Raw genomic sequence first — 26,926 nt, forward strand, 5'->3', positions numbered from 1 at the left:
GTTCAGGCTCAAAATTCAATTCCTGCCCGATCGCTGTTTCCTAGGCCTTGTGTCCCAAAATAGACCACTACGCCCTCCAGCTCTCTCCCACCAACATCCCGTCTACAGCCGCCAAGGCCCATGCGTTCATCGTCAACCAGCTTCCACGTGCGGCGGCTCTGCTTGTCAGGACTTCCGTGTGTGAAGCGACGAGGTATCAGATCTCAGGGACTCTGGGAATACCGCAGGATTCCCGAAATCATCTGCAGTGTCGACATTGCATCAAACATGATTGGCTAGAGAGCGGGCCACAATCTGACATCTCCTCATCTTTGCGACAAAGGTCATCTTCACGCCGTCTTGAGAGGATTCGCGCGGGTCATCACCGAATAGCGATCGAACCCACAGCATGACGCACGGCGATCTTGAATTCAGTGTGAGACCAGTCCGCCGAGTGGAGCAGGCATGGCCATGTCCACGGTCTCGACAGCTTCGCGGCTGCGTGCTGCCTCACGAGGTCTCAATACCCTCGAGGAGGCTTCCAAGACCGCTCTCCTGATCGGACAGCTTCCGCTATGGAAATCCTCGTCCGACCCACCGTCGTCTTTCTCCGAGATCGCCGCCGAGCTTCCTGCGGTGCTGGACATATTGACACAGCTTCGCGAAGAATTGATTGCAAATGCCACGGCCAAGGACACATTCCGCAGAGCTGCAGGATTCGAACGACTGATTGAGCTATTTTCCGCTCACTCGAAAATCGCCGTTCAGCATGGCGGAGGAAGCCAGAAATCGGCGGCCTCAGAGCAAGAAAACAATCTTGCATTTGTGACCGCCTTGCTTCGACTACTATTCGCTACGCTTGATACCCATCAAGGCAATCGCAAATACTTTGGCGTACGTCTAAATGGATGGCGAGCTGTCCGCGAGTGCGTCGCGAATGCACAATCCGCTTTGACGGAGGGGCTCACACAGACCAAATCGCCCAACATCGTTGTCCTGTACGATAGCCTGTTATCTCTCGCCTTCCTGGACGAATCCATCACATTCGAATACTGCGTCCGTGGCATACGATACGACATTCCCGCGGATCCATCTGACCCTCCTACGATCTTCTCTGCTCTACCAGTTACGCCGCTCAAGGTGATGATCAAGATCCCGGAGGTCTTTTCCACTTTATTCCACCTGGCCCTGCAGCTTCAAGGACAACCTTCAGCGTCAGACGTCGATGAGACCTCCTCGCCTGCATTTGAGCTTATAAAATTTATACAAACGGTGGGTGGCGGTCCTCCGGAAGCAAACCTCCTGACCGATGCGCTTCCGCTGCTATTCAACGAATCAACAAGCACTAAGTTGAAGGGTCTACTTCGCTCGATTTGTTTCGACCTCGGCGCGTATGGTTTCCAGAACCTTGACGATGCTGCGGTCCTCTTTCGGCAAGCCTCGAAATCTGACGCAGCGCGCGACTTGCTCCGCGACCTTCTCCTCAACTCCCGATGGCCGGGGTATTTCGAATTTGATCTCCGCCTGCGGGGATTCGCTTCGATCGAATTCCCGAGTCTTCCGCGAGTCTTCCCATCCGAGACTGGATATTCCTTGGTGGCTTGGATGCGATTCGACCAATTCGATCGAAATTGTCACACAACCATTTTCGGGGCCTATGATCACGATCAAAAGTGCTTTGTCCTGATATACCTCGAAAAGGACAGCTTCCAGCTGATCTTGCAAACGTCAGTTCGCTCAGCGGCTATACCGAGCATTCGCTTCAAAACCGCCAAATTCGAGCTATATCGATGGTATCATGTTGCTCTGATTCATCGCAGGAATGCGTCTCATCCAGACCAAAGCATGGCTTCGCTCTTCATCAATGGCGACTTTGTGGAGCAGCGGAAGTGCTCATACCCGGAATCGCCAGCTCTGCAACCTGAGAGATTGGGCCCGCCACAGGCGGGAGCTCCGCACCGCCGCCTGAACCCTGTCCAGGCATTCTTTGGAACTCCGAGCGGCATCGCGACCAGTAATGTGCCAGGAGCCGTGCAGTCGCGGTGGTCGCTGGCCGGCGCCCACCTCTATCAGACACCTTTGACCGACGAGATCATCGCGGTGTACTGTCGTTTGGGCCCCCGGTATCGCGGCAACTTCCAGGACTGCCTTGGTCCTTTGTTGACCTATCGGGCCTCTGCGGAACTCCAGCGCTACAACGAGCTTCTGCATCCCGACAAATCTGACAAGTCCGACATCATCACTGCGACGGAGCAGCGTGGTAGCAACGTCGCCCCTGAGTCGCGGCTCTTGCTCGGTATCGATCCCGATACTACGATCAACTTTGAGTCGCCCAATTACTGGTCATCCTTGGTCGAGTCCGCGGCTGACAGCAAGGCTCTCGCCAAGTACCAGGCACTGGCACAGAAAGCACGCATCGTAGCCCTCAACACAGCTATCCCGGCAGCGGTCGAAGCTGTCGGCCGTTCATATGGCACAGGCGTGCTCACTGGTGGTGTATTCGTCGTGCAGCCTCACCATCTCGATGACCTCAGCTGGTCCTTGATCGGCTCTTTGCCGGTCCTCTTCCAGCAGGTCGAGACTGCGAACACATGTAAAGCGCTGCTGAAAGCCATTGAAATCGTCTTGGAATGTGTCAAGGACAATTGGCGCATCAGCGAAGCCATGGAGAAAGGCCATGGCTACGGCCTACTCGCTGTGATAATCCGCGAAAAGCTTGGCATCGAAGGGAATGCATCGCATCCGAGCGGGCGACACACTGCCGCAAGCCTTCCGCCCGAAGATCGGCAAGCGCTTGAATTACCGCTTCTGACATCCATACTGAAGTTCACAGGTTATGACATGAACGAGCCGGCGAAATCCATGCTCGTGAATCCGATGGCATACCGTGTACTTCTCCTTGACTTCGACACATGGCGACGATGTGACATCCCGACTCAAGAGCTCTATTGGTCGCAGTTCCGCCATTTCGTCGTTGACAACCGCCACCTACACTTCAACCAAAAGCGACTATCCCGCATGCGTGTGCTCAAGAAGTTCATGGAAGCGCTCAAATCCGAGGATTTCTCCGAGGACTCCGCGGCGTTGATGATGCCTACATTGAAGACTCTGCTGGAGAGCAACAATGCCCACACGCTGTACCGCGACTTCGCCATGTTCATCACCTACGGTCTTCACGACGAACGTGCGATGCCGGTCGGCCAACCTCGCGGGATGGCCCAGGTGGTCAGCATGCGTCAAAGGATCAGCGCATGGCCCCGCGGACCCCGATCACCGCGACCTGCTACGCCCGGCAGTGCCGCCTCGATCCCCGTCCCGTCAAAACCAAGCATGACTCGATTTGAATTGGCCGTGTTGTGCCTGCGACTCGTCGTCGAGATCGTATCCGACGAACGCTCATCGAATAACATGCGTCGCTTCAACAAAGCGGTGCCCAATCGCTGGCTGCTCCATCTCCTCGCGGAGACCGATACGAGAGTCATCAACCTCGCCGTGCAGATCGTCTGTCGCGCTCTCGTCGCGCTGGGGCCCGAATTCAAGGATCCCTTTGCCGGGAAGAACGTCGGGTTCGTCACGCTGAAGACGCGGCTCAAGTCATTCTGGCGTTCGCAGGAGCTTTGGGCAACTTCCTTCGCCATCCTGTTCGGCAGAAACATCCCGCAGAGGTTTGCGCCCGAAGAATTCGGTGCCTTTCACCTCGTGGAAGTGCTTACGATTGACGACGCCACCGAGGTGGTGCAGCCGGAAATGCTTTCGCCTATATTCGCCATGCTGGAAGCTGGACTGAGACATGTTGCCTTGACCGACGATGACGACGACAAGTCCAACCCCGCCGAAGCAGGGATCATTGCTGCAATCATTCAGTTCCTCAACGAGGTGTACAATCGAAGCTCTGCTTTCCGCGAGTTTGCAATCTCGTCAAGATATACCCAGGAACTGCTCTTTATCCTTTTTCCACTTCTCACCGGCTCAGATCGGCTAGCCGCAGAGACTGAACTCGCATCCGAAAAAGACGCGCTTTCCTTCAAGGGAGAAGAAGTCAAGATGCGTCCGCACTCGAACTCTATCGGCGAACGCCCGCCTTCAGTCAGAAGTTTGAGCTCGGTATCGATCAAACGTGTACCATCTCCGTTGACGGCGAATCGTGTCGAAGCCCCAAAACGAGTCTCTTCCTTCGTGCTCATCAACAGCAGTGGAGATCGTCTAGCTGTCCCGCCTGCACAATTCACCTCGCCCATGACGCCCAAGGGCACCGATCCGATCAGAATCAACGTCACAAACTCCCTGGTCGAAGCTTTGCTGGAGCTTGCCATCAGCATCTTCATCGACCATATCTGTAACAAGGACAAGTTTGCTGGTGTGGGGCTCTTCCAGAAGGTCCCGCCTGGATTCCAGGAGCATCAGGCGTATTTCGAGTCGTACGTCCTCGTCAACGCGCTCGCTCAACTGGGAAGTCACCTGCGACTCAACCAAAGACTTCTCACGGATACGAGGGTTCTCACGAACCTGGCGAGGTACACACAGCATATGGCAGAGGCAGTGTCGGAAGGATGGTTCATTGATGGGGCTCAGCCATTGCTTGATTTCGCGGGCGAACTGCTCGAGCATCTCCAGCTTCCGAATATTGCGCAGACCAAATCCGTCAGGCTGTGCAGTCAGTCCGTCAACTCGATCCGCATCGTGTTCCTGAAAGCTACCCTCTGGCGCCTGTCGGAATTGAACGAGGACGCCCAGGAGAAGGACGTGACGGATTTCCTGGTCAAGATGATGTACTGGCAGACCATCCTCTTCTCATCAGAGAACCAAGAGACGCTCTTCACAAAGCTGATTTGCTACTTGCTGTACCACAAGCTGGTGTCGAAGGTGCGGACAGTTCGGCTCGCCGCTGCAAGTCTGTGGCGCACTGTCCTGGTGCAGAAGCCTACCGAAGCTGCAACTCTTCTCACAAATGCAATGGGTCCAGACCAGAGGCACCTTTCTACAGGATTCATGCGGCTGGTCTCTTCCGACGACGACGAATTCCTGAATTGGATCGATGCAAACCGACGCACCCTCGACAACGTGTTTCATAACTACCTCAGCCGGCCTTGGGATGATTTCGTCCAAAGCGAGAACCGTAGTGCTGAAGAATCCAGCAAGAATCGTCTCAGCAAACGGCGCGAGAAGCTGCGGCAATGGATGGCAGAAGAGACATCCACCGACGATCTCATCTTCCGGTTTGAAAATTCCACAAGCTACTGGCGGTCGAATGTACATTCGCAGGAACGCACGCGATTGCAGCGGGCGATTCAAGATCACCAGGAAAGCATGAACCAGCTCTCTACATCATTTGACAAGCTGGAGAAGGAAATCCGCAAGCCGGCGGGCTTGGAGCCTCTTACTACCGCGCCAAGGTGGCAGCTCGATGAGACTGAGGCGGTCAATCGAATGCGTATGCGCGTGCTGCCGGACTACTCCGAGCACAAAGAAGTCTTCCAGTCGAAACGGAAATACTCCGAGCGAAGACCGGCTAGTCGTCTTGCGATCGATACACAGGTTCCCAAATTGTTGGCCGATGATGTCTTGACACCAATGCCGATAACTCCCGCGACGCCAAACAGTGCTGTCGATCAACCCGAGGCCATGCGCCCACGAAGCGACTCTGTGTCCAACTCTCAACTTTTGGAAGGCGGCTTCGAAATGGTTGACGACCCCAAAGAGGACGAGGATGGACTTATCGAGGACAAGAACCGCAAGGTCATGACGAGCCTACAACGCGGCGATGCGGTCAAACATCTCTTCAACATCTCCCGTATCGTCGGTCTCGAGGCCTGTGAAGGACTGCTCGTGATCGGAGAGAAGTGTCTCTACATTCAGGACAACTTCTTCCAGAGATCCGACGGCGAAATCATCGGTGTTGCACAAGCACCTGAGGATGAACGGGACCCATATGTTCATCAAATCTCCGGCAAAGACGTCGGCGGTTCACGGTCGAAGCGCTCGCTTGGCGAACAGGAGATTCGTTGCTGGGCTTGGGCGGAGTTGCTAAGTATCTCCAAACGTCGCTTCTTGTTGCGCGATGTCGCCGTCGAGGTCTTCTTCACCGATGGACGCAGCTATCTCCTCACCTGCATGGCAACGAAAGGCCGAGATGACCTCTACAGTTACATCGTCTCCCGTGCGCCGCACGTCCACAGTACCACTGCCAGCACGGGCGAGGATTCCTGGAGGCTCGACACCCTACGAACTCCTGAGTCCGAACCGCAAAGCTTCGGGTCGAAGTTCGGCAACCTGTTCAACTCCGGCCCGACGCACGCGGCGACGAAGAAGTGGATGAAGGGCGAGATGTCCAACTTTCAATATCTCATGCTGGTCAACACCATGGCCGGGCGGACCTTCAACGACTTGACGCAATATCCCGTCTTTCCATGGGTCCTCGCCGACTACACCAGCGAGGAGCTGGATCTCGACAACCCGCGAGTCTATCGCGACTTCTCGAAGCCGATGGGGTGTCAATCGCCTCTGCGTGAGGCGGAATATAAAGATCGCTTCAAGCAATTCGCCGAGATGGGCGACCACAATGCCCCGCCGTTCCACTATGGCACACACTACTCTTCAGCCATGATCGTGAGCTCGTACCTCATCCGTCTGCAGCCCTTCGTTCAATCATATCTGCTGCTTCAGGGGGGTACCTTTGACCACGCAGATCGCTTGTTCGATTCGATCGAGAAGACCTGGATCTCGGCTTCACAGGAGAACCGCAGTGACGTGCGGGAGTTGACACCGGAGTTCTTCTACCTTCCGGAATTCCTCACCAACATGAACAATTACGACTTCGGCAGCAAGCAAGGCAGCGGCGAGTCTGTCAATCACATTCAACTGCCCAGATGGGCGAAGGGTGATCCGCATATATTTATTGCCAAACATCGAGAGGCACTGGAGAGTCCGTACGTCAGTGAGCATCTGCACCAGTGGATCGATCTGGTTTTTGGTTTCAAGCAACGTGGCGAAGCCGCGATTGAAGCCACGAATTGCTTCCACCATCTGTCGTACGGCGGCGCAAAGGATCTTGATAAGATTGACGATCCCGTCGAACGCCTCGCTACCATCGGCATCATCCACTCTTTCGGTCAGACTCCGCATCAGGTGTTCACTCGACCTCATCCCACGCGCGAGTACGACAGGCATGCCGATCCTCGGCTTGACTCGCTCATCGAGACCTTGATTCGTGTCCCGAATGTTCTCATCCAGACGGGCGAGCGTGTCGCCGACCTGACCTTTTCCCGCACAGAGAAGACTCTTCTCGCCTGCGGTCCTCTTCGACGGAACGTGCCACCGGCGTTCGATCGGTTTGTACAATGGGGCTTCACGGACAACAGTCTGCGTTTTTTCGCGCTGTCCTCTGGTCGCTTGCTCGGTCTATATGAGAATACCCACGTCGGACCTATCACAACTACGACCTTTGTGGATAGCAAAACTCTTCTGACAGCCGGCATGGACTGTACCATCGGCGTTTGGACTCTCTCCTCGGTCACACGGAATAGCGTCGAGATCTCACCCAAGACTTACCTCTTCGGCCATCGATCGCCCGTCATCATCCTCGCAGCAAGCCGCGTCTTTAGCACGCTCATCTCCGTCTCCACCGATGGCCAGGCCCTCCTGTGGGGTCTCAACCGATACAATTGCATCCGCGTCCTCCTTCCCGCGCGCCAGGACGACAACAACAGCGAAACCACAACCCCCTCCATGCCGACCATCACCGCCGCCCGCATCAGCAACGTCACCGGCCACATCCTGCTCGCCGCCGGCCCGGAACTCCTCCTCTACACCCTCAACGGCCACCTCCTCGTGCGCCAACGAATCGCCGAGCGGCCCGCCGACACCATCACGGCCATCGCCTTCTACGAGGGCGCGCCCGACCACAGCAACGCCTATCTCCGCCGCGAACTCATCTTCTCCGGCCACCCCGGCGGCGTGACCAACGTCTGGCAACTCGAGAGCCTGGGCGATGGCGAATGGCGCCTCGTCCTCGTCAAGCGCATGGCCGGCGGCACCGACGTCGGCCGCGCGATCGTCAGCGCCACCTCCACCACCGCCGACCATGCGCCCCTCGGGAAGGCCGCGGTCACCTGTATCCTGCCCGCGGCCAGAGCGGTCTACGTCGGGGACGAGGATGGGAATGTTTGGGACTGGGAATGCGTGCAGCGGGGTGGCGCCGGGCGGTAGGGCGATGGTTTTTTTTTTGACAGACGGGTCGATTGGGGATCTTGTCGGTGGATTGTGTGCATTTCAGAATAGATGTCTTGTTCGCGTGCCGTTGTTCCTGGTCAGAAATACAGTTTCGTGCCGCCGGAATGGCGGCCCTTGTGCGCAAAGGGTGCCTTCTACATTTCTCATGGTCATGATTTGCTTCGCTCTTAGAAAGCTCGAAGAAAACATAATGTGCAGTAGGCGAATGTTGTCCGAGTCATGCCGTGCTATTGTCCTGTCGGCTTCCTCGGCCGAGACTGGTGGTTATCTCTGACCCCAGCATCTTGGAATGCATTGAAGCCCAAAACGCGTGCGGCACAGTTGCCACAAGGCCATCTCGGGAATGGTGCGACATCACTCCACGTGATACGTGATAACGACGGATACAAGACCTGAAACATTCCACATCGCTGTCATGGACTCCTCTTCATTCATACTGGACTTTCATATTCGCATGACAGTATGCGGCAGGGAGACAACAGCATGGAAGCAACCTTGTTAGTGAAGATTGCAAGGTCGGTGTTTGTCGATTCCTTGAAGTGGGATCCACGCTGAGCCCTTGAAAGTCTCCAGGACGGTCGATATTCTGACTTCGAAATCAAATGTGAGGATCGATCGTGGAAGGTCCATCGTGCCATCCTTGGACCGAGGTCAAGCTTCTTCGAGGGATGTTTTGCAAATTTCGAGGTATGTGCATGTCTGGTCCTTTGCGCTGGCCACCATTGCCGCCCGTGTCGCTAATGTGCGCCATCTGATGCGAACTATAGGAGTCTACCACCAATGTTGTAGAGCTCAAGGACATCATTGGGGGTAGCCAAATCGTCGATTTCGCCTTGCAAGCCATCTACACGGGCCAGTACTGCCCGGCGCCTGCGGACGAACCTTTTTCACACCACGTGAGAATGTTTATTTTCGGTGACCGGCATGGGATACAGGACTTGGCAAACCAGGCCGTGAATCAGTATGGACAGCAAGTCGAAGCCACAAAGGCTGACGAGTTCAAGCACTTCGCAGACTTTTCGACTGCCATCGGCCTGATTGAGTCTGTCTGTCAGACCTCGAAGAAGATGCGGCGCAAATCGCTGAGCCTGGCGACGAGATGTGCGAAGAAATTATTCGGTGACACAAAGGACGCAAAGCTTTTCAAGGAGTGTTTGGTAGAGTCACCCGCTTTCGCAGTCGACCTCTGCCAGAAGCTCGCGCTCTCTAGTGATGCATGGAAGTCTGCGTTTGCATCTTTTCCTCTAAACGAGATGGTTGACACATAGGCATATTTCTAGTGGACCCTTCGCTATCGACAGCGTAAGAGGGCAGCCCCTTAATCCAAGACAGAGCCAGCCGGAACCTCCGTTCAAGTGACGAGAAACACAGCACTTGGGTACGCTTTCGTGCGCCCGCATACCGTGCCACCGGCACCAATGTGAACACCATCCGGAGGTGATGCAGCAAGATCTAGCTTCGGCTTCGGTCGAGTCCTTACCTGAGACTGAGAGTCTACGATGCGATGCATACACGAACAAAAATAGTTGAGATTGGATAGAGCATAAGTAGATCATATTATTGTAAGAAGATCATCACGTCGCGAAGAAATTAGCTCATTGACGCGGGGAGGCGATTTGCTGGCCAAAGTGAATAAAGCTCGTTCGTCGGTCCTTGAAGCTAGCTCTTGGCAGCCGGCGTATGACTCCTTGCGTCAACAGATCATTTAATCTCAAAGTTTTGTTCAGCCACCAACTTCTTGAGCGCTGATGCTACTGAAACCCTGTCGTTAATACTCACTGCTGATGCTTCTTGCGATCTTGTCGCCAATCACGCCCGCCATTCAAGCGCTCCGCTACGATTATCGAAATGGAGAAGTTCATCACGTCAGACGGGAGTGATCTTGACACAATCCTCACAGGCACCAGATTTTTCACGGTGAGAACGGCGATGTCGGAGTAAGCTCGTTCAGACACTCTTGTGGTTGCGCTGTTCTCAAAGACTAGAAATAGCCTCATGGACGGATCATATGCCGATTACGAAGTCAAGTGCGAAGACACAGTGTGGAGAGTTCACCGCGCGATCCTCGGGCCCAGATCGGCTTTCTTCGCCACATGCTTCGAGAACTTTCACGTAAGTACCGCTCTGAAGCTCTCGCTCGAGGCATACGAACAGATATCTGACTGGGATGGCATATTGCAGGAATCAACATGTGGCTCCGTTGAGCTCAAGGAAGTCGCCGGCGGTGCGCCGATCGTCGAAATGGCCCTCAAATATGTCTACACCCTGGAGTACCCCCGTGACACCAAATGTCAGCCCTTCACACATCACGCCCTGCTCTTCATTTTCGCGGATGTCTATCAGATCCCTGATCTCAGCCTCATGGCAACTGCGGAGTTTCGCAAACAGACCTTACGAAGTTCGACGAAGCTGTCTTTGAAAGACATTTTCCAGAGCACGAGGATTCTGTACACTCTCTGTGCAGGTCACCATCTGATACACCGAATTTGTGCCATTATCTTCAGCAGTGTGGTAAAAAAAGTGTACGCACGAGGAAGCAAGGAGCTAGTCGAGCATCTACAAGGTCTGCTTGAATCCATGCCGCGCATCTCTGCGCAGCTTTGCAAGACACTTGCGATGGCGCCCCAAGGCGGGGGATCAGAGCCCATTGCAAGCCATGCCTCTGAATGTTGGGAGGAGGAGCCAATGGCAAAGCACATACTACAAAGTAAGCACGAGCTGCGTTGAGTCCTGTCATACCTCTGCCATGCTCTCGAATAAAAGCGTTCACAGGTATCATTTGAGTTCTCCCGTAATGAACATGGCATTGTACGGGCTGCTCAAGCTGTGGAACGAGAGCATCAGTAGTTCCTACGAGTGGCACGGAGGCTTTGTTTTCGACACGGTAGAGTCAAGCTCTCAAGCTCTGAAGTGCAATTCTTGAACAATAAAGACAGAATGCCAGACATCACCTTCAACATGATGACACAAACCTAAGAGATGTTTAGGCAGTTTCGAACGGGAGGAGCCTGTTCATCGCTGTTGATGCACGTCATCGCTTCACTACTGAATCAGTTTTCCAAGGTCATGAGAGGACTCCGTGAACATCTCGACGATATATGTATCTTGACTTGCATTAATCAACTTCACCTGAACCAATTGGAAACCCCCGAGCACGACAAAGTTCTTAAAAACCTCTTTGGATCCCGGATAACGTAGATCTAGAGTCAAGCTTCATGAGCGTGAGCGGCCTATATATTGTACGTACCAAGAGCAGATTCTGAGGAAAGCATCGGTAGTACACTCGAAATCATATATTACTAGAACGAGTTAACTCGCCGAGAAGCAAGCGTGCAGGCAAGTGACTTGTGTCTATCTATCTTGGCAACGTTATGCCCCATCTTGGTATCAATGGTGCTTACCAGTTTTGCGAAATGATTTATTAAAAACGATCGATTTACAAGGTTCTCATTGAATGTGATCGTGGAAAACGTGCATGCCCACACCGCTGCCAGTGGTACGAAGCGCAAATCTTGCGGTACGCCTGAGAGTATGGCGGAAGATGACTCGCCAACGTGGGCAACGATCACGACGCAGGGTGTCGCCGAGTGAGCATCGATATCCCAGCTGACATGAAACTAGTCTTTGGGACGGTTCCTATCAGGACTTTCGGATCAAATACTAGGGCAACGTCGTAATGGTATACCGCGCCATCCTTGGGCCACGATCTAAATACTTCCGGTCTCGTGTTGCGAGTCCCAAGGTGATTTCTCAAGACACACGCTCTCAAGCTACCCACTAGACTAACGCTTGACCTTAACTGGAGTCTCAGAATGGTTTTGTCGAGTTGAAAGACGTCCGCGGCGGCTTCGACATCGTGTGGCAGGCACTGAGACATATCTACACCGGAGACTACGAGGAGATGCCCTACACGCAAATTCCTCTGCTTCATCACATCCACATGATGGTCTTCGCCGAAAGATTCGATAACCCTGATCTGGCCTTTCTGGCGAAGCAGCTGTACCTCCAGCAGGTCCAGAAGACGAAGTTCAAATGCGGCGAGGAGGTCCGAGATTTCTGCAGGGCGGTGGAGCTTATTTACGAGACTGCACCAAATGAAGGCATACCACATACTATGTCTCAGCGTGTGGCAGCGTTGGCTTCCAAGCACGTCTTCGGATGAGACGTCGAAATACTTTCCGTGGAAAATGTCGAGGATTCCGGATCTTCTCATTGGTTTATGTGCGCAACATCACCTCCTTAAGGAGATGCGAGGGGCTGGTGAATGAAGTAGGGGCCTGTCATCGGAATTCGGATCGGCGATATCATCCGAACTGGTAGAAGCTATGTGGCATTAGTACCACACTCCACACAAATGATGTTTAATAGCTTCTATGGGCAAAAGCGCTGACCTCAGACTATTCTATATGATCTCGTGTGCTCTACTTATCTCATCAACTCTCTACGCTCATACTCAACTCATGCGCAATGCTAGAAAGCGCTACCTCTCCTGCGCAAACGGTGAGCAATGCTCAAATCCAGCCATTACTTAAAAGTGTCGCAACGTAAGATTTCGATTCGGACAACAAGCCCAATACTACAAGTAACTGACTACTTAAATTCAGCTTACTCGATGGCACCTACTCAGACTTCGAGATCAGCTGCGAAGGCAAATCCTGGAAAGTTCATCGGGCTATCATCGGACCACGTTCGCAATTCTTTCGGGCTTGTTTTGAGGAATTCAAGGCAAGAAAAATCCTGTGCCCTGTTCGTCAACATTCAAGCAGGATTCACTAAACTTACACCGGGCATAGGAGTCCACAACGTCCATCGTGGACCTGAAAGAAATAGCTGGTGGCCCGGAAATTTTGGATGCCGCTATCAACTACCTCTACACCGCTCAGTATATCTCAGGCCATTCGCCGCTCTTGCATCATGTCCAGATGTGCATCTTCGCCGATCGTCATAATATTGCCGACCTCGTCACTCGATCTGAAGAAGAATTTTCACAGCAGGTGCAATCGGTACTTGACGGGGGTCATGCTTTTGACCGCTTTGATTACAGCAATGCCGTCAAGCTGATATACACCAGCTTTCCCGCTCACGGTGCTCTGCACACTCGAGCAGAGGATCTGGCCGTAGCAAAAGCTGAGATCCTCTTCTCTGGCACGGACGAAGCTGTTGAGTTTCAGGAGCGGATCAAGTCCAACACGCAATTCCTCATCAATGTGTGTCGTCGAAGTGCGGTCAGCAAGAAGCCGCAAGGAGACACTCCGCCTGCGGTGGATCTCCTAGGTCCAACGGCCCCTGTAAATCTCGACTTTTCTTGGGTAGACCAACCATCTTCTCATCGTCGCCCGCGGCGTCCCCGGCCAAGCTGAGATGCTTGGGGGCAGTGCGAAGCCTCACTCATCGCGACGTTTGGCTGAGGAAGGAAAACCAATTTTAACAGATCTGATGATCTGTGAGTGCATCGGAGCACTGCACACATCCTTCTTGAGGCGTTGCGATCGTTCAATACCTCATATTCTTCAGAATTGTGACTTAAGTAGCACCTGAACATCTTCAAACATCGGCAAAGTCTCTGCGCTTGATCTGAAGGCATTGAAATTTGCTCGTATGAAGTAACAGTATGAGAAGTCCCTTACAATTCCCTCTAATATCCTTTGCCCTCAATTAAATTTCCAGAAATCGATTTGTTCGGGGCCAGAGTTCACCAACCTCGCGATCATAGCGGACGACGCAACTCCTTGAGATCATATCCTAGGCTCAGCTGTGAACTTTATTCTCACCTGAATAATTGAGTGGCTCCAGGTTAGCGAAAGGCTCCTATATAATCGCTTCACCGACTACACGACCGCGTAGATAGAGAGGGAAAGAAAGTATCCAACAACCTATCGCCTTGATCAATCAATACAGGTGATAGAGCAGGGCTCATGCAGACAAGCTGCACCTGGCTCGTTCCGCAGCGTGGGTATATTGTGGCTTGACAAGTGAAGCATAATTAGCATTCTACGATCCAAGCTGAGTTCAGCCCAAGGCTTCCATTCCCTTGTTCTTCCGCCTAAGTCCAAGTAGCATCTCTCCACCTACAATCACTTGTCTTTTGCTTTTGGTCTACCCACAATCCTTCAAGTTTGATACCTGATCCACCGGTAACAATCTTGTGCAGAAGTTGTAAATTGTTCGGAAACCCCGGAGAGACATTGGCAGCATGTCTTTAGTTGATGACCCACCAGAGGCTTGCGACTTTTCGCGGCAAGTCTCTTCCCGGCGACCGTGAGAGCGGTGATACTGTTCGCTGACAGGCGCTCATCGCAGTCTGCTCGACGACCGTTACTCCGACTTTCAGATTCGTTACCAAGGCAAAGTTTGGAAGGTTCATCGAGCCATCCTTGGTCCGCAGTCTCGATTCTTCGCCAGCTGCTTTGAAAATTTCAAGGTAAAACCCAGGTGGTACCGATGCTGGGTCATTTACACGAGGCTGATCGAAGTGCCCGCTACGCACGCAGAGGAGTCAACTTCGGGCTTCATCGAGTTTCATGACATTCCCGGTGGTGTAGAAACGATCGAAACTTTCCTCGCCTGTCTGTATAGCTGGGATTACAGTGCCTACCACAGCGTCGAAGATCTCAACCGTCTCCCTACATTACTCTCTTCAACTATCAATGGTTTCATTTTTGCCGATCGCCACGGGATTCCTGGTCTAGCCCATTTAGCATACGGAGCCTATTACGCAGGATGCGTCGATCTCGCTCGCCGTGGAGCAGTGCACCCTCATCCCGAGGATCTCAACAGAGCGATCGAGCTGATTTTCACGTCATGTTCAGCACGCGTTCTCATGAATGACGGCCCAAAACATGCGTTCACCAACAAAAGTACGCTTCCCTGCAGTTCCAATTTGAGTGATACCAAATGAAGCAGGTCTGGAGATCTCCAAAGGCATGCACTAGGCGAAAGCACAAAATGGCTGGGATGGAACGAGAGCAGGAAGAGTGAGTCCGCGCTGCCACCAAGGTTGAGCAGTTTTCAACGGTGTTCACGATGGGTGAAGTTACTCCCACAGACGTAATCCCTTCTCAGATGAAACTGGAACAACGTATACACAATAATGTGGAAGGGTCCTGGAAGTTTCACAGTTTTCGAGGCCCTGAATTTGCCGTTGTCATCTCGTCACAACGCACTCTCAAGCGTTCCTTTGCTCATCAAATTGCAAGCTATATCCAGTCTTTTGCTTGATCTGCAGACCAATTGAAGGAAATGTAAGCATCATATCGGCTGCGAAGTAGGAGTATCGTGGCGAGGTCTCTCGCGGCGTACGATTTCACGATCTAGAAGCTGCCCAAGCCCGGTTGTGGTTGGAGGTGAGCTCGCCAAGCAAGTCCTGTGCACGGCCCTCCTCCGACGGAAATGCGCCGTTTTGGGAAACAATTATTTGTCTGGTCCCGAACTGCAGTTCATCATTGCCGTCGCGAAAAGTTGATGATATCCATCACTCGAACGACGGCAATCTTCATCTCACAAAATCAGTACAATGCCTCCCCGAACTGTGGCATTACGGCTGAGGGCCGTCAGTACTGCGCCGACATCCGTCACGCGACCACAATGTCTATGCGAAATTCTATCAAGCCGCCAGTTCCACACATCACCGAGGAGACTCGCCGATGACGACGCAGATGCCGGAGAAACGCGCACACGAGCACCCAAAGGTCGTCGCCGGACCCGCCTACGACGTGATATGTTCCAATGGCTTGAGGGCACTGGAAAGAAATTGAAGGATCCGCTACCAGGCAGTACCAACTACGTAACTGCGTATGACAACACGGGAAGGTTGAAACGCGACCAGCGCGGAGGAAAGACTCCTACCATTGACGTCATCTCAGAAGAGGAGGAGCCAGAGTTACAACGGCAGGAGGAGGAAGATGGTGTTGATGAGGCGGACCGTGCAGGTCGATTGGCACTGCGACAACGTCTACGGAAGAGGAAGGCGGAAATGGAGGCCAAGCAGGCTGAAGCACCGCAAGATGCTGGTGAAGTTGTTAGACCATTCCCACTGAATCCATTCTTTCGGTCAGAGGCGGTGCTCAGCCAGGAGCTACGCGAGGAGATCTACCGGCAGGTCGCTGATCGTGGCGCGGACATCACCAGTGTCAGCGCAGCGTTCGGCGTTGATATCCGACGAGTCGCTGCTGTGGTCCGTCTGATGGCGGTGGAGAAGCAGTGGGTCGCAGAAGTAAGTGCATCTGATTCCATCTTGTTTCTCTCGCCCCGTCCTCAAATGATGATATAAAAATTATTCGATTAGTCTTGAAGACACCTACATGGTTAGAAAGCTATACTCTGATTACACCAGGACGCAAAAGCACAATGCTTCACGAAACACAGTTTCACCTTACAAGAGAACTCCACTAATTCTCTTTTCCTCAGGGCAAAAAGCTCGCCAAACCCTACAACAACGCCGTCCTCGCCATGCTGCCGAAAACTCCCTTTTCCGCCTCCCGAATCACTCCCCACGAGTCCATCAACGACCTCTTCGTCCACCCCTCCACCCGCAAACAACTCTTCCTCCCGACCTCCGAGTCCCGGCACTTCACCCGTGAAGACGCCGCCCGCGCCTTCTCCCCGATCCTGCTGCCGGCCGACAAACGCATCCCGCACCCAGAACTCATCACCCTCGAACGGCAGCATCTCGAGGGCCTCTCCTTCCAAGAACGCATCGAGCGGCAAGCGGCCCGCGACGCCGAAGCCGCACGCCTCAAGCTCAAAGCCGAGGAGAAGAAAGCTCGCTACGAAGCGGAGAAAATCCGCGTCGTGTCCGGTCGACGATGGGATTTCAAATTTGAGGATATCTCGGTCGAGAAGGCGGGACGGGACGGGCGCGGTCGCTCGGCGGTTGGTGTCAGGTATGGTACTGTGCACATGGATCGGAAGAGGGGACAGGTCAAGATTCCCACCAAGGTGGAGTGAGTATGGACATGCATCGTGTTCTCGTTAGAGCAAGTGAGGATGATTGCGGAGATGGGATGTAAGACTACGAGGTGTGCTGCGTGGAAGTAAAAACACCGGTTTGGTAGGAGGACGTTGATGGTGTCCACTTGTAGGCGGGGCGCGGATGTCCCCATCATGTAAACAATTTTTCCCTGTGCAAAGATCTTCTTCCTCAATTCCGGGAAAACTGTCGTCTTTCCATTCATCACACAGTAATTGTGTCACCTATCCGCTCACCATTTCATGTGTGCCAGGATCGTGAACATTTTCCTCGCACTGCCTGCCAGCAGAAACACGAGCACCTCAGGAGGGACGGCAACTTCTTGTGATTTCCGACCTTTCGCTCTCATGATGTGCTATATATAGGCAAAGAACAAGCATATTTACAATTTCTCTTTATTCTCCCTTTGATGGTCTCTACGACTACTGTACTATGGAAGTCTCGTCTTTCAGTCTCTCGTGCTTTCCGGAAGAGGGAGAAGCGGTATCTCTAGAACAACAAAAATGCAATTTCGTGAGGCTGGATTTTCCATTTCTATCGTCTTCCTGTGTTTCGTGATTCAATTCATTATTTATGCAGTGATGGTTCGTTGGTTGCCCGCGACCGTGGAGTCTTGGAGAGAAGCATTTCGTGGTTTCAGCCTTGATCCGGGTGATGATGGAGCTCCAGCGTAGCATGGCCGAATTTTCATGTCCTCTCCCAGACTGTGGAGCTACTGGTTCCGGCCTCGGAAAAGCTGCGCTGCGGCCACGAGGTCGCGGCGATGCGATCGCATATCCTCGAAAGAATCCAGATTGTGCCAAGTCCCACTTCGACGCCCCGGCCACCCAGCCGCTTGAAGTGCGGACAAGAAGATAGCCTGAAACTCGCGATCGCGGCCCGTCCACTTCTTGATAACCTCAGAAGGGAGCGACGCAACGTTCGAAGAATCCTCTCACCCCTATGAAGCCACAGCCTGAGCACCAGAAGCCTTAGCCAAACCTGCAGCCTCTTTTTGTGCCGTCGCGCGAGCCTCTGCTGTGAGTGTCTTCAGCTCCGCCAACATCGAGCTTCTGACCTTCTCAAGAAGATCGTCAACATCATCCTTCGTCAATCCCTTCGTTGAGATCGGTTCTAGGATCTTGATCGGAATGCGTCCAGTCGTGAAACGGCGCGCTTTGACGTTGAGAATGTGGCTGTAGTTTGCGACCACGACCGGGACAATCGGGACTTGTGCCTGGATCGCGAGGTGGAAGGCGCCCTTTTTGAATGGGAGGAGGTCGGCGTGGTCGTAGTAGCTGCGGGTGCCTTCGGGGAAGATGTAGACGCTCTGTCGGGCATCGTGCATTTGTTTGGCGGCGTCGGCGAAAGCGGCGAGGGCCTTTTCTCGAGAGGCGCGTTCGATGAAGACGGTTTTCGAGAGGTACACTACGCAAGATCATGTGTTAGCGAGAAGTCCAAGGCCTCGGTAGTCGCAGAAAGATGCCCTGGCACGTACTGAACCATCCTAGCAGAGGCATGTACCTCAAGCTCGCCTTGGCCGAGACCGAGCAGTACTTTGGGAAGATGTGTCCCAAGGACAAAATGTCCAATTCCGACTGGTGGTTGCCGACGAACACGGCCGGTCGCGTCTTATCCAGCCATCCTCCCGCAGAACCACCACCTGGAGCTCCACCGTCATGAATATCAAACCACACTCCCGTCACGAGAAGCATTGTCCACTTGTACGCCCGCGCTGTCGTCCATTGCCCAAGTCCTCCATATCCGACGACATTGAGCACCGCCGATGCGATCATGCCATACAGCGCGCAGACGAAGAGCGCTATTGAGCCGGCCAGGAAGCGGCCGTAGAATTCGAGAGCATCGTTCTTGAGGACTCGACCGAGGAAGAGAAGCGTGTGGACCGTGGCGGTGAGGATCGTGATGAGGGTGAGGAGGTAGAAGAGTAGAGAGGACATGATGGAGGAGGATGACATTTGCTCGGTTATTGGTGGAGGTTGTTCATGCGTGCGCAGGTCGTGAGGATCGTGAGGTCTGCTCAGGATTTATGTATCGACTCCTCACCGATCGGTCCTATTCGGAGATATGATACTGCAAATAAGAAAAAAAAGTAATGGTCGCACGTGGGAACATAAAGATGTGGTTGGAGAGATGGCACAAGACTGAGGGCGGGGTCGTCATTCTCGCGCGCACCAGAATTCTGTCGGCCGGAATTCTTCAAAAGTCAATTGCCCATGCGTCGATCTCATGTGACGTCGATCCATCGACTTCACCTCCGCCGTCTTCGTGACTTCGTGCATTCTTCTTTGCTACATACAAATTCATCCCGAATGCTCGTGTCCAGCATAACATCAAGTTCCCAAGATCGAATTGCGACAATAACCAATCCAGCATGCTATCTCCTTCGCTCACCGTACATTTGCCATTCCCCCTTGCGACAGACTGTTGCCGCGCCGCGGGATACGGTAAATGTATCTGTAGTCATGCGACTTTCAGTCATGGCCGGGCATCTCTATGAAACGCGTCCCATTTACTCCCGTAGTCTCGCCAATCGCAGTAAGGACATCGCATTTCTTCATGAGGGTCGTCCTCCATGCACTTGGTGGTGAACCATCCTCGGCATGACCTCCGCCTGCATAGATATTGATGTTCACCTTCTGTCGAAACTTGCTGATGCCGTGGCAAAGTCTTCAATGACTCAGTACCGACAAACCAGTGACGGCACTCTGCTCTCAAATATTGCAACACTTTTGATTCTGATTTCGCCCTGAACTTCGAGAACCTGTACAGAAGGTCCATGGTGAAGTCCATATTCGATCGGCATATCGACTGAAACGCATTTTCCGTCGAGTCAGGTATCTCTTGCTTCTCGGGAAATTGTGCTTGAACGTGATTTATGAAAATTGAGCGACATGCCTCGATGTGAGGAGTCGCAATCGAGTGTCTTTCGTACAACAATCCTACGCTCGTAGGCAGTTGGGAGATTTGTGTAAAAGAGTCGGCGTTCTCGGAGCACCATTTCACAACCTTCTCTTGTAACTTTGAGTCGACCGTGTCAAGGTAATTGGCCCAGTCAAGCATTTGGAGTCTGACCGACAGGGCTTGGCAGGGACTTGTTTCGAGAATCGGATCCAAGTTGTAATCATCACGGTAAATACAATCCAGAAGCGCCTCGACGGCTTCGGTGCCACCGCAATCGCTGGAGAGTGTGCTGCAGCGTTCATGGGACTCGCGAAATTCCTAAGCATGCGCATGATCAGCAAAAAGCGCTCCGTAATTCCTCGGAGGTCCCAGTTTGCCATTACGCTGGTCTCGTTAAAACACATTGCAAAGAACCTGGACTTTTCTTGTAGGACCTTCATGTGAGCGTGCCAGATGTGGACGACTTCTCCAGATTCCTCGTCACGAAATTGAATCGTCACGTCGGCTGTCGATTTGTCGTTGAATCGACTGTGCTGTGTCAGCGGCGCTCAATGCTCGATGAAAAGGTGTGACGCACAAAGTTATAGGCACCACTACAGGGGCCTTAGAAGCGTTTGAGTTCATTCTGATCGTTCACTAGTATGCTATTGACTGTGGGGATGCAAACTAGTAATGTTGGAGATGTATCGAAGGGTGAGCTGAGACAAAGGTTTTGCGATCGGTGAAGCTTGACAGATGAGAATGTAAACATCTTTATGCATAGTGGACGGAGTGAAATCTATACGCGGCCAGCGGCTGTGCGTCGGTCCGTAGCTATATCAAGGATGTGTTACTTTCCATTCACTTCCGTTGCTGAGTACCAAGTCGGAAACTTGTTCAAAGCCGCCCTTTTATCGATTGTATTGCAATGAGCTAGGCAGATTTAAGCTGATAGCCAAGTTAAGATGAGGTGAGATACGATAGAATAAAATAAAATAAAACAAGGTGTGCTGAAATGCTGCTTCTGGATATCGTGTCTGGCCGTGAAGAGCATGAGCTGACCATTGAATACAGTATAGCCTCAGCTTTTCATAGCCCTTGGGAATCTCTGCCGCCCGATCGTCGTCAAATGTTGACAGCTGTGTATACTAATCGGCGATTGGAACGACAGACCTCGCTGCAAGCTCGCTATGTTATCGATCTTCGGCGTGTACCGATAGGAATTGCTGCATACTAAAGACGTCCGATTACACAGTCTGCTTAAGAGCGATCGTTCCGTGTGTGCTATCGGGAATTATACAGGATATAGAATCTTGATCAACTATATGCACCTGCTAAATTATTCCTACATACGTACACGCCTTCGTTATTCAAAGCAGAACACAATCAAGGAATAGCTTACTAAGAGTCGGTCGTTTCATAGTAGATTGAGATCAGAAACGTTGCTCTTCATTCTAATTCGATCCAAGACGTAACCTCTTACAGCAAGAACACGCAAAATAAGCATAACCATAAGCATTGTCGCTCTTAGAAAGATGTTTTTGCGTGAAGTATCCACGGCCGTCCGTACACGGGCAGAGACACTCAATCTTGCCGTCTCTAGGAACTCTGAAATGCTTCGGGTTGACAATGATCCAGCTATGCGTATGCTATGTACAAGCAGGCTCGGAGTCCGTGCCCCTATCGAGGTATTTAATGGTAACGTCGGCTGTTGCGTTGTCGTTCCAATGTCTTTGCGTTGTCAGTTTCGAATCGCGTGTAGATAGTTTGCACTCACGGCTTTTTCAGCGCAGCATCTTTCGAAGGATCCATTCTGGTCAGAAGGAGTCTTTGAATAGGTAGTGTTAAGCGAGTGAGGCGGAGACAAACGATCGGAAGCTCACTAGATAGTTTGCAATCGTGCGTGTGGAAGTGTAGCTTTGCAGTGTGCTGAGGAGTAGCAAAGAAGAGGAAATTCGACATGGTGCTATCACGGCGACGGGGAGGCCAGCTGTTTCACTGGGCCTTCCTCTGTTGCCTGATGGTACAATTTTAGAAGACACTTTCTTCCGGCATGACGATCTCAAAGTCCAGCATTTCTTCCACCTTTACCTTACACGGCACTTCTTGCGGTGACGACATTTAAGATCGCAAAGTTGTGAGCAAGGCGCTTAGATATGATCAAGACTCTCAAACCTCAAGCGGTGAGTCAAAAGATGAAAAAGATCCCTTTCCATATCTTGCCATGGACAGTTCGATGCTCAAAATATTCAAGTCGCGCAAAGTCATCAAGACCCAGATTTTTTACAAATGTGCTAATCCGAGAACCTCCAATGCACTTTGCCTTCATCCCTCTCCGGACACAGCCTGCTAATTTCCAAGGAACTATATCGCTACATTCTCATCCTCGAAAATGCGGCCGGACGAGCTTGGACACGTCTGAAGCCTTGTTCTTTGCCCAGGTAACCCCTGCATACGTTTTCTGGCACCACGGGCATGACACATGAACTCTTTCAGCTGCCAAAATATCCTCGTGCGTGAGAGAGTCAGCAAAAGGCACATTCGGGTAGCGATGTATGGAAATATCCTCGTGCGTGAAATAGCCAGCACAATCCTCATTCGGACAAAGATATTCGGTTTGGCCCGCAATCGGCACCCGCTGGTAGTCCAAAATATTAGAACCACGTTTTCCGCCTTCCCAACTTATCTCCTCGAAGGGGAGTCGCTGTAATGCTGTCATCCGGCGCCAGATACGGCTATATTGATATCGCTCGTGGCGTTCCGCGCGTTGGCTCCCCCGAAGCACTTCAGCAAGCGCGTAGCTCACGTCTGCTCCGAACGCTGCGCAAGAATTGACAAGATCCCACACTGTGCCGCGTTTCCTGACGATGTCTCCTTGAAATTCGCTGGTCCTCGCGATCAATGCACTGCGTACGTGATGTTTAAATCTTCGGATTGCGCGGTGGTCTTGATAGTCTGAGCAATAAAGGACATCGATAAGCGATGGCAATTCATGGATCAGCGAGGGTGATTTGCCCTCATAATACAAGCGCAAATCCGCTAGAGACCTAAGGCGTTTCTCTGCGAAAGAAAGCAGTCTGGGATCTCCGATGTCGAGGTAATCTGCGAAGAAGTAGATTTGGACACTCTGAGTGATACTCCATAAAGGAGAGACGTCGTCAGGATTCCAAAGCTGACTGTACATGTACTCCAGAACGCAGTTGACTACGTCCTCCCCACCGTGAACGTCACGTAGACATATTGTCATATTCTCCGACTCCTGAAATCTCTTTAAGATATCTTGTTAGCCTCAGATAATAAATAGAGATTCACACTCTTTTTCATCAAAGCACATACCGAATCGCTATCCAGGCATCTGGCAAAGTATCCCGAGCTTGCTGTAAGGATCTCGCGATGCGCGTACCAAGTACGAACAGGGTCCACACTGGTTTCATCATCGTGATACTTGATTATCACATCGGACGTGTTTTCATCATTTATACGTCTGTTCCTCAAAAGCTTCTTTCCCTCGGTCGTCGAGCCTTTTGTTGGCGCCGAAAAGCGGGGTGACTTGACAACGTCGCACGACATATGAACAATTTTGAGTTTAAGGATGAGAAGGTAATGGTCTGAAGTTTGACAAAAGGAACATGCGACGAAGACAAGACAAGCCGAAATTCCAGCTGTACAGGCAGGAGAGAACTTGAAGTATTCCACTGGCTTCAGCTAGGTCAGAATGAAGAGTGGTGGAATGCTACCAAGTTCATCTGCCATTATCCGAGTTTCGGGAACAAGACAGTGATCACGCTTCCCAAGCAGGGCATTCAAAGTCTTAGATACACTTCAATCCTGTCATGATCAGATCGATGAGCGTTACCTCAAGTCGTTGAGTTCTCTTTCCAATCCACATCAGATGCGCGCTGTCTGTTGATTGCTCAAACATGAGTGGAAATCATTCACTCTTCAGTTCTTTGATCCAATTCATAGCAAATTGATCGAAGTCGCTTGTTTTACCTGACAAGTGGTCGAAGTAAGCATGGAATTAAGACAATCCCGTCTCTAGATCTGCCATGACCTCAGTGGCCGGTAATGAACCAGTCCCACGAGTGTGCTAACCGTGAATTCTTCCAGTCGCACCCGCTAGCGTAAAGCTCAACTTCTCGATCGTATCTGCTGCGGACCCGGCATCTGATTTGAACTCCTTGATGGCAAATTTGTGCATGCGTTCATGTGTTATCTGTAGGAAGTCGGCGAAGGAGAGTAATGTGCCATTGAAGGCGATTGTATGGCTCTCAAGTGAGCCCATGCCGTAAATTTGATTGTACACGAAGGTGATAGAGTTTCGAACAGTACCGATTCCACCCTCGACATCTGTAAGTCGAACGACCCTTTTCTGGGACTCTTTACACGCCTAGTGCTTGAAGAACAATTTTAGAACACTTCATCTGGCTTGTACGAGAAGAAATAATAACATTACCGAACTTGCTTGGATCCAGTCAGATTTGATCTAGTGAATATATCGATGCAAGCGCCAATCCAGTTGGGTATAACGTTGCGCATTATCCCGGGCATGCATGAAAGACATTGACACATCGCGATAAAGATCGCTGAATATCTACGGGATCTTCCTAGCCTTCTCCAGGGAATGGAGCAAGTTATGATCTCCTCAACCTGTAAGATTTTTTCAAGTCAAAAGGGCACGTAATGTCTTCCGCCGTAGCTATCGATCAGCAACAAAGCCTCAAACAGGGGCTTCACGTGGCGGTCAACCACCTAAGACCGACTATGCAGCCAAATCGACCTATAAAAGGACTAGTACGCCATTGCGATCCTAACATCACTTGATCAGTACTATCACATAATACATGTGCCATCCGCCGAGCTATTACTCCACGTCACCTCCTACGCGTCTCGAGTGATCGAAGCTTTGGTGGTGCTAAGATGGCGGGGTCTGTGCAACAAGACAAGACGTATAATATACGGAAGAGCTCCGCCAGCGTCATGAAGGATCATCCAAGCCTATTTCGAGATGCAGTGCTGCCAGTGCACAGTCGCAGAGCTGCATGACGCCTTTCTGCGAGATGTGCGGCTCATCATTCGAGAGGAGCCACTGGGAATTTCTGGGCGCTCCAAATCTACATATATCACCCGATGAGTCCCCACTATGAAAATTGGAGGCGATCAACTTGATTCTCGATACCTGAATCTCGCATGGATTACCCTGTCATCATGAAAGAGAGCGACACGGCCACACGGTCAATAGATCGAGCCGGCTCTGTCCCGAATTTCGGCAGGTAAGTCATCTTTGTGCAACGGAAAAAAACAAGTAAATGCTGATGAGGAATATCCTTGCTCACAAGCACAGCCTCCTGCGCTCAGAGAAGTACGCAGACTTGACCATCAAAAGTGGAGATCGCGTCTGGTTGGCACACAAAGCTATCATTTGCTCGCAGTGTGAATTCTTCGACCGAGCCTGCACTGGTGGCTTCAGCGTAGGTCTGTCACAATATCCCTGTCCATGCGGCTTCTGATTGTATTTCTTAGGAGTCAAATGACGACACTATCATTCTGGACGAAGATTCGGGGGTAGCTGGGGCATTGCTACAGTTTTTGTATGCGGGTGACTACAAAGCCATCGCCGCGGACAGTGAGGCGAACTACAATGCTGTTGGACAATCGCATGAACATGGAGAGGATCCGGCGGAAGGCCCCTGCAACTCGCTGCTTCTCGACGTTCAGATGTGTATTTGCGCCGACAAGTACAACCTCCCGACCCTTTCCGCTCTCGCCATTGGCAAATTCAAAATACACTTGCAGGACACCTGGGCAACCTGGTCTTTAGTCGGGGCGGTTTGTCTGCTATACACATCGCCTCTGGCCGGCGAGGCTATCGACGAACGTGAGATCGGTCCCGAACACGACCATACGGCTTTAGAAGCATCATCGCCATCAGGCGCACTACACTCTACTGTCAGCGGCTTTGATGCCTCAAATAAGGTGGTTCAGCTGCTCCTCATGAGAAGCCCGTTGAGAGGTTATCTGCTCGAATTCCTCTCCGAGCATCTCTCTGCGTTGGCCCACTCACCTCTTGAGCCAGTGATAGCGATTCGAGCACTTTTCCACACCTTGCCTTTGTTCGCCGGCGATATTTGTTACCTCACATTTTCGCAAAGCTGGCGCAAATTACGAAGAGGGTCTATGCATTCAACTGGCAGCCCACAATCAACAAAGTCAGGCTTGCATATTCCGTTGCAGCCTAGCTCGGGCCGTCACAACACATTGAATGCGTCTCACACCCCTGCAGATGATGATGCTTGGCAAGTCCTTGACAATCAAACACCAATTCGTCGAAGGCTTTCGCTTGCTACATCGGCGATCGTAGCCGCTTTCACAAAGGTTCTGCCTGCTTCTCCTCCGCCGGGACCTTCCAACCTGACATCAGGTTCAGCATCTGAAGCTTCCGGAGGAGGACGTCTTGATGAGAGATATCGGTGCGGAAAGTGCTCTTGTGATTACACAGTACATGATCCTGGTATGGACTATGAGTTTGTTTGCCCGCGGGTGTCATGTGGAGGGCGTGTTAAATGTTGGTGGCAATGGTGCATAGCGTGGACAGGCAAGGGGTACATAAATAGGGTCTGTCCACCCTCCGAGAAAAAAAGGGGAAAAAAAAGAATCTTCTTCCTTCTTCCTCACATTTCAACAGGTTATGAGCCCGGGGCATTGCCCCTTGACGAGCTGTCGTCAATGCACACTTGCGCTGCACCGAGGAAGCTGGAAGCCATCCCCAGACAACCGGAGTGACACATCCGCAATCCGGACCGCGGCTGAACACTCCGGACCACGGCTGAACACTCCGGACTACGGCTGAACATCCCGGACCATAGCTGA

At 52.0% G+C, this 26,926-nt stretch overlaps 10 protein-coding genes across 10 annotated transcripts; 6 read left to right on the forward strand and 4 right to left on the reverse strand.

Moving 5' to 3' along the window:
• Window positions 1-106: 106 nt before the first annotated feature.
• Window positions 107-8,421, forward strand: K489DRAFT_384941 (beach-domain-containing protein). Its single transcript, XM_033605977.1, has one exon. It carries the CDS (start codon window positions 445-447, stop codon window positions 8,182-8,184), a length of 7,740 nt encoding a protein of 2,579 aa, XP_033455367.1. The 5' UTR covers window positions 107-444; the 3' UTR covers window positions 8,185-8,421.
• Window positions 8,422-8,691: 270 nt separating this feature from the next.
• K489DRAFT_413807 (uncharacterized protein) lies at window positions 8,692-9,476 on the forward strand (the record flags this gene model as incomplete). The annotated part of the gene is made up of 3 exons (XM_033608087.1): window positions 8,692-8,723; window positions 8,775-8,895; window positions 8,976-9,476. 3 exons carry the CDS (start codon window positions 8,692-8,694, stop codon window positions 9,474-9,476), a joined length of 654 nt encoding a protein of 217 aa, XP_033455368.1.
• A 364-nt stretch (window positions 9,477-9,840) lies between these two features.
• On the forward strand, window positions 9,841-11,061 carry K489DRAFT_96000 (uncharacterized protein). The gene is made up of 2 exons (XM_033609075.1): window positions 9,841-10,320; window positions 10,390-11,061. The coding sequence occupies exons 1-2, from the start codon at window positions 10,204-10,206 to the stop codon at window positions 10,933-10,935; spliced, it is 663 nt and encodes a 220-aa protein (XP_033455369.1). The 5' UTR covers window positions 9,841-10,203; the 3' UTR covers window positions 10,936-11,061.
• A 712-nt stretch (window positions 11,062-11,773) lies between these two features.
• K489DRAFT_405086 (uncharacterized protein) lies at window positions 11,774-12,628 on the reverse strand (the record flags this gene model as incomplete). Its single annotated transcript, XM_033607142.1, has 1 exon — window positions 11,774-12,628. Exon 1 carries the CDS (start codon window positions 12,419-12,421, stop codon window positions 11,774-11,776), a length of 648 nt encoding a protein of 215 aa, XP_033455370.1. The 5' UTR covers window positions 12,422-12,628.
• A 47-nt stretch (window positions 12,629-12,675) lies between these two features.
• K489DRAFT_413810 (uncharacterized protein) lies at window positions 12,676-13,568 on the forward strand (the record flags this gene model as incomplete). Its single annotated transcript, XM_033608088.1, has 3 exons — window positions 12,676-12,752; window positions 12,813-12,954; window positions 13,002-13,568. 3 exons carry the CDS (start codon window positions 12,676-12,678, stop codon window positions 13,566-13,568), a joined length of 786 nt encoding a protein of 261 aa, XP_033455371.1.
• A 2,333-nt stretch (window positions 13,569-15,901) lies between these two features.
• On the forward strand, window positions 15,902-17,553 carry K489DRAFT_384945 (uncharacterized protein). Its single transcript, XM_033605978.1, has 2 exons — window positions 15,902-16,420; window positions 16,615-17,553. Exons 1-2 carry the CDS (start codon window positions 15,926-15,928, stop codon window positions 17,152-17,154), a joined length of 1,035 nt encoding a protein of 344 aa, XP_033455372.1. The 5' UTR covers window positions 15,902-15,925; the 3' UTR covers window positions 17,155-17,553.
• Window positions 17,554-18,182: 629 nt separating this feature from the next.
• On the reverse strand, window positions 18,183-19,113 carry K489DRAFT_294251 (acyltransferase-domain-containing protein; the record flags this gene model as incomplete). Its single annotated transcript, XM_033600271.1, has 2 exons — window positions 18,183-18,583; window positions 18,654-19,113. Coding segments are annotated over 2 exons (861 nt in total), but the record flags the coding sequence as incomplete, so codon positions are not given.
• A 326-nt stretch (window positions 19,114-19,439) lies between these two features.
• Window positions 19,440-20,502, reverse strand: K489DRAFT_384947 (uncharacterized protein). The gene is made up of 2 exons (XM_033605979.1): window positions 20,461-20,502; window positions 19,440-20,395 (listed from the first exon to the last, which is right to left on the reverse strand). The coding sequence occupies exons 1-2, from the start codon at window positions 20,479-20,481 to the stop codon at window positions 19,652-19,654; spliced, it is 765 nt and encodes a 254-aa protein (XP_033455374.1). The 5' UTR covers window positions 20,482-20,502; the 3' UTR covers window positions 19,440-19,651.
• Window positions 20,503-22,137: 1,635 nt separating this feature from the next.
• Window positions 22,138-23,748, reverse strand: K489DRAFT_405090 (uncharacterized protein). The gene is made up of 2 exons (XM_033607143.1): window positions 23,393-23,748; window positions 22,138-23,324 (listed from the first exon to the last, which is right to left on the reverse strand). The coding sequence occupies exons 1-2, from the start codon at window positions 23,624-23,626 to the stop codon at window positions 22,437-22,439; spliced, it is 1,122 nt and encodes a 373-aa protein (XP_033455375.1). The 5' UTR covers window positions 23,627-23,748; the 3' UTR covers window positions 22,138-22,436.
• Window positions 23,749-25,246: 1,498 nt separating this feature from the next.
• Window positions 25,247-26,642, forward strand: K489DRAFT_374369 (uncharacterized protein; the record flags this gene model as incomplete). The annotated part of the gene is made up of 4 exons (XM_033603516.1): window positions 25,247-25,329; window positions 25,401-25,527; window positions 25,580-26,431; window positions 26,478-26,642. The coding sequence occupies 4 exons, from the start codon at window positions 25,247-25,249 to the stop codon at window positions 26,640-26,642; spliced, it is 1,227 nt and encodes a 408-aa protein (XP_033455376.1).
• Between the last annotated feature and the right edge of the window lie 284 nt (window positions 26,643-26,926).

Source organism: Dissoconium aciculare (assembly GCF_010015565.1).
Source record: "Dissoconium aciculare CBS 342.82 unplaced genomic scaffold K489scaffold_19, whole genome shotgun sequence".
Lineage (NCBI taxonomy): Eukaryota > Fungi > Ascomycota > Dothideomycetes > Mycosphaerellales > Dissoconiaceae > Dissoconium > Dissoconium aciculare.

Excerpts from the sequence above, each read along its gene's own strand:
- K489DRAFT_384941 (XM_033605977.1), top strand. The coding sequence starts at position 445 with ATGGCCATGTCCACGGTCTCGACAGCTTCGCGGCTGCGTGCTGCCTCA.
- K489DRAFT_96000 (XM_033609075.1), top strand. The coding sequence starts at position 10,204 with ATGGACGGATCATATGCCGATTACGAAGTCAAGTGCGAAGACACAGTG. Across the intron at positions 10,321-10,389 it reads CATGCTTCGAGAACTTTCAC|GAATCAACATGTGGCTCCGT; the intron begins GTAAGTACCGCT and ends GGCATATTGCAG.
- K489DRAFT_384945 (XM_033605978.1), top strand. The coding sequence starts at position 15,926 with ATGTTCCAATGGCTTGAGGGCACTGGAAAGAAATTGAAGGATCCGCTA. Across the intron at positions 16,421-16,614 it reads AGAAGCAGTGGGTCGCAGAA|GGCAAAAAGCTCGCCAAACC; the intron begins GTAAGTGCATCT and ends TCTTTTCCTCAG.
- K489DRAFT_384947 (XM_033605979.1), bottom strand. The coding sequence starts at position 20,481 with ATGTGTTTTAACGAGACCAGC. Across the intron at positions 20,396-20,460 it reads TGTGTTTTAACGAGACCAGC|GAATTTCGCGAGTCCCATGA; the intron begins GTAATGGCAAAC and ends GCGCATGCTTAG.
- K489DRAFT_405090 (XM_033607143.1), bottom strand. The coding sequence starts at position 23,626 with ATGTCGTGCGACGTTGTCAAGTCACCCCGCTTTTCGGCGCCAACAAAA. Across the intron at positions 23,325-23,392 it reads GATGCCTGGATAGCGATTCG|AGATTTCAGGAGTCGGAGAA; the intron begins GTATGTGCTTTG and ends GATATCTTAAAG.